Source organism: Ischnura elegans, chromosome 6 (assembly GCF_921293095.1).
Source record: "Ischnura elegans chromosome 6, ioIscEleg1.1, whole genome shotgun sequence".
NCBI classification, from domain to species: Eukaryota; Metazoa; Arthropoda; class Insecta; order Odonata; family Coenagrionidae; genus Ischnura; species Ischnura elegans.
This window is the reverse complement of record NC_060251.1, coordinates 55,149,976-55,152,298: the sequence shown is the minus strand read 5'-3', so window position 1 is coordinate 55,152,298 and position 2,323 is coordinate 55,149,976. Positions and strand designations below refer to the sequence as shown.

The 2,323-nt window shown below is 46.5% G+C and overlaps 1 protein-coding gene across 1 annotated transcript; it reads left to right on the top strand.

Annotated features, from left to right (window-relative positions):
• Nucleotides 1-666: 666 nt before the first annotated feature.
• LOC124161371 (trichohyalin-like) lies at nt 667-2,076 on the top strand. Its single transcript, XM_046537685.1, has one exon. The coding sequence runs from the start codon at nt 667-669 to the stop codon at nt 2,074-2,076; it is 1,410 nt and encodes a 469-aa protein (XP_046393641.1).
• Nucleotides 2,077-2,323: the final 247 nt, after the last annotated feature.

The following is a 2,323-nucleotide window of genomic DNA, read 5'->3' as shown; positions in this document are numbered from 1 at the left end:
ATGGAGAGTAGGAAGAGATAGACGTGTTGTGTAAGAGATTGGGAGATAAATTAAAGTACTGGTGTATTGAGAGACCGGAGGAAGAAATACGGAAGAATTCAGGATCGGCAGAAAGAAGAAGAGGACGCAGACTAAAAGCAGGCGCCTACGAGAGAGAAAGAGACCGGAGAAAAAGGGATACGGCAGTACCACGGCCGTGGCAGTACTCAAGATCCCTGATCACTGGTGCAGTCCATGGCAGCGGTTCAGTGAGTGGCAGTACGGATAGTACAAATGGGATTATAATAGTCATGGTGGCTTGTTGATGTTGTTTATGCTCACGAGTTTTAAATTGTAAAGTTTCTTTATAAAGTGTTATAAAAATCATTTGTTAAGTAAGAGAAGTGGAAATTAAAGAAAACGTTACATTTTGGCGCCCAACGTGTACGGCACGACTTCTCGAAAGGATCGAGACCACGGAACGCCTTGAAGAACGAGTCGCGTCGTAGAGAGCGGGAATTCAAAATGGCGGGAATGAAAAAATTTTACGAACTGAAAAAGGTGGATTTACAAAGTTTGTTGAGGGATCGGGGATTGACGATTCAAGGGGCGAAATTTGAGCTGCAGGAGCGTTTAAAACCGCTTTTGATAAAAGAAGGGATAGATATAGAGACCCATGAGTTTGAGATGGAAACGGAGGAGCAAGGATACAGTGACCTACGGGTGCTATTAAGACAGCTGAAGGAAGAACAGGAAAGGCGAGATAGTCAGTTGAAGGAAGAACAGGAGAGGCAATATAGTCAGTTAAAGGCAGAACTGGAGAGGCGAGATAGAAAACAAGAAGAAAGAGACAAAAAGTTGGAGGAGACAATGAAGAGCATCAACGAAGGGTTAACGGCGTTTCAGCGAGAATATGGTGGGAGAATCGCCGAGCAAGAGAAGAGAATGGAGGAAATACGCGACCAGATGGATGAAGTAATCGCTGAAGTAGAGACAAAATTGGGTGAGACTGGCGAAAAATTTGAAGAGTTGGAGGCAAGCCAAGCGGACATGAAGGCCGGGATTGAGGAAATTAAGGAGAAGATCGAGGAAACAGAGAAGAGGATGGTGACGAAATTTAATCAGCAGTCTATCAGAAAAGTGACTGATCTGGACGAGGGCATATTAATGGAAATTACAAGACGTGTTAAGGAGGATTGCGCTCGGCTAACCCTAGCACCAACAGCCGTAGGTGCGGTGCAAATGAAGATCCCTTCATTCGATGGAAGACACAATGCAAGGCCCATGAGATACCTTCAGGAGCTGAGAGAGTATTGGGAAATGTACCGCTTGACAGAAGATGACGCACTGCGTGTAGTGAGACAAGGGATGATCGGGAAGGCTGGAGAATGGTTTGCCGCGACGCAGCATTTATACGGAGACTTCGCAACATTCCGGACGATGTTCCAGGAGCAATACTGGGGGGAAGAGCGACAGATAGAAGTAAGGAGAGCCCTCGAAACGGGAAAATACCCGGATGACGATAGGCAAACACGGGTCGAATACGCTACCTCTAAAATCAGCGTAGCAAAAGAGTTGAGGCCACCGATAGATGACAAAAGCTTAGTATACCTGCTTAGGCAACATTTCGGTGTGGAGGTGAGTGTAGGGATGGTATCCCACAATGTAAGCTCGCTACAACAATTCTTAGCTTTGCTGGCGAGATACGACAGGATCCCGGGAGAAGATAGACATCCTGGACCGACGGGGCAAAGAAGATGGTTTGATCAAAACCAAAGAATGCAAGAGGAAAGAAACCACGGAAGCCAACGGCGACAGGAAGCAGGAACACCGAGATGGGTTGACCAGCAGCCTCAACAATATGGGAGACGTCCGTTTTCGAGGAGACAGGACGAGAGAAGACCATATCAATCACAAGGATATTACCCAAGGTTCGAGAGGGAAAATGAGAGGGACGAGCGACAAGACGACCGACAGCAAGGCCACGATGACATTACGAGAGGATTCAGATCGGGACAAAGACACCCCATAAACTCACTAGTGGTGGAAAACAGTGAGGGACTAAACCAAGGAGGCAAGACGGCGTCGGAAAACTAAATAGGTCTCGTTGTATTCCATGTCCCGACGCACCGAAGACCGAAGAAGATGGGACGATTGAGAATACGAATACAGAGGAGAAAAGGAAGAGGAAAAATAGAGTTAGGAGTCTAATAAAGTCACCACAAGAATTACTCAAGGAGGAGAAAGAAGACGGGGGTCCAGGAATCAAGTGCCCGGAAATAGAGATAGTAATTAACGGGTTGAAAATTGGTGCACTTATAGACACAGGATCGGAGATTACCTG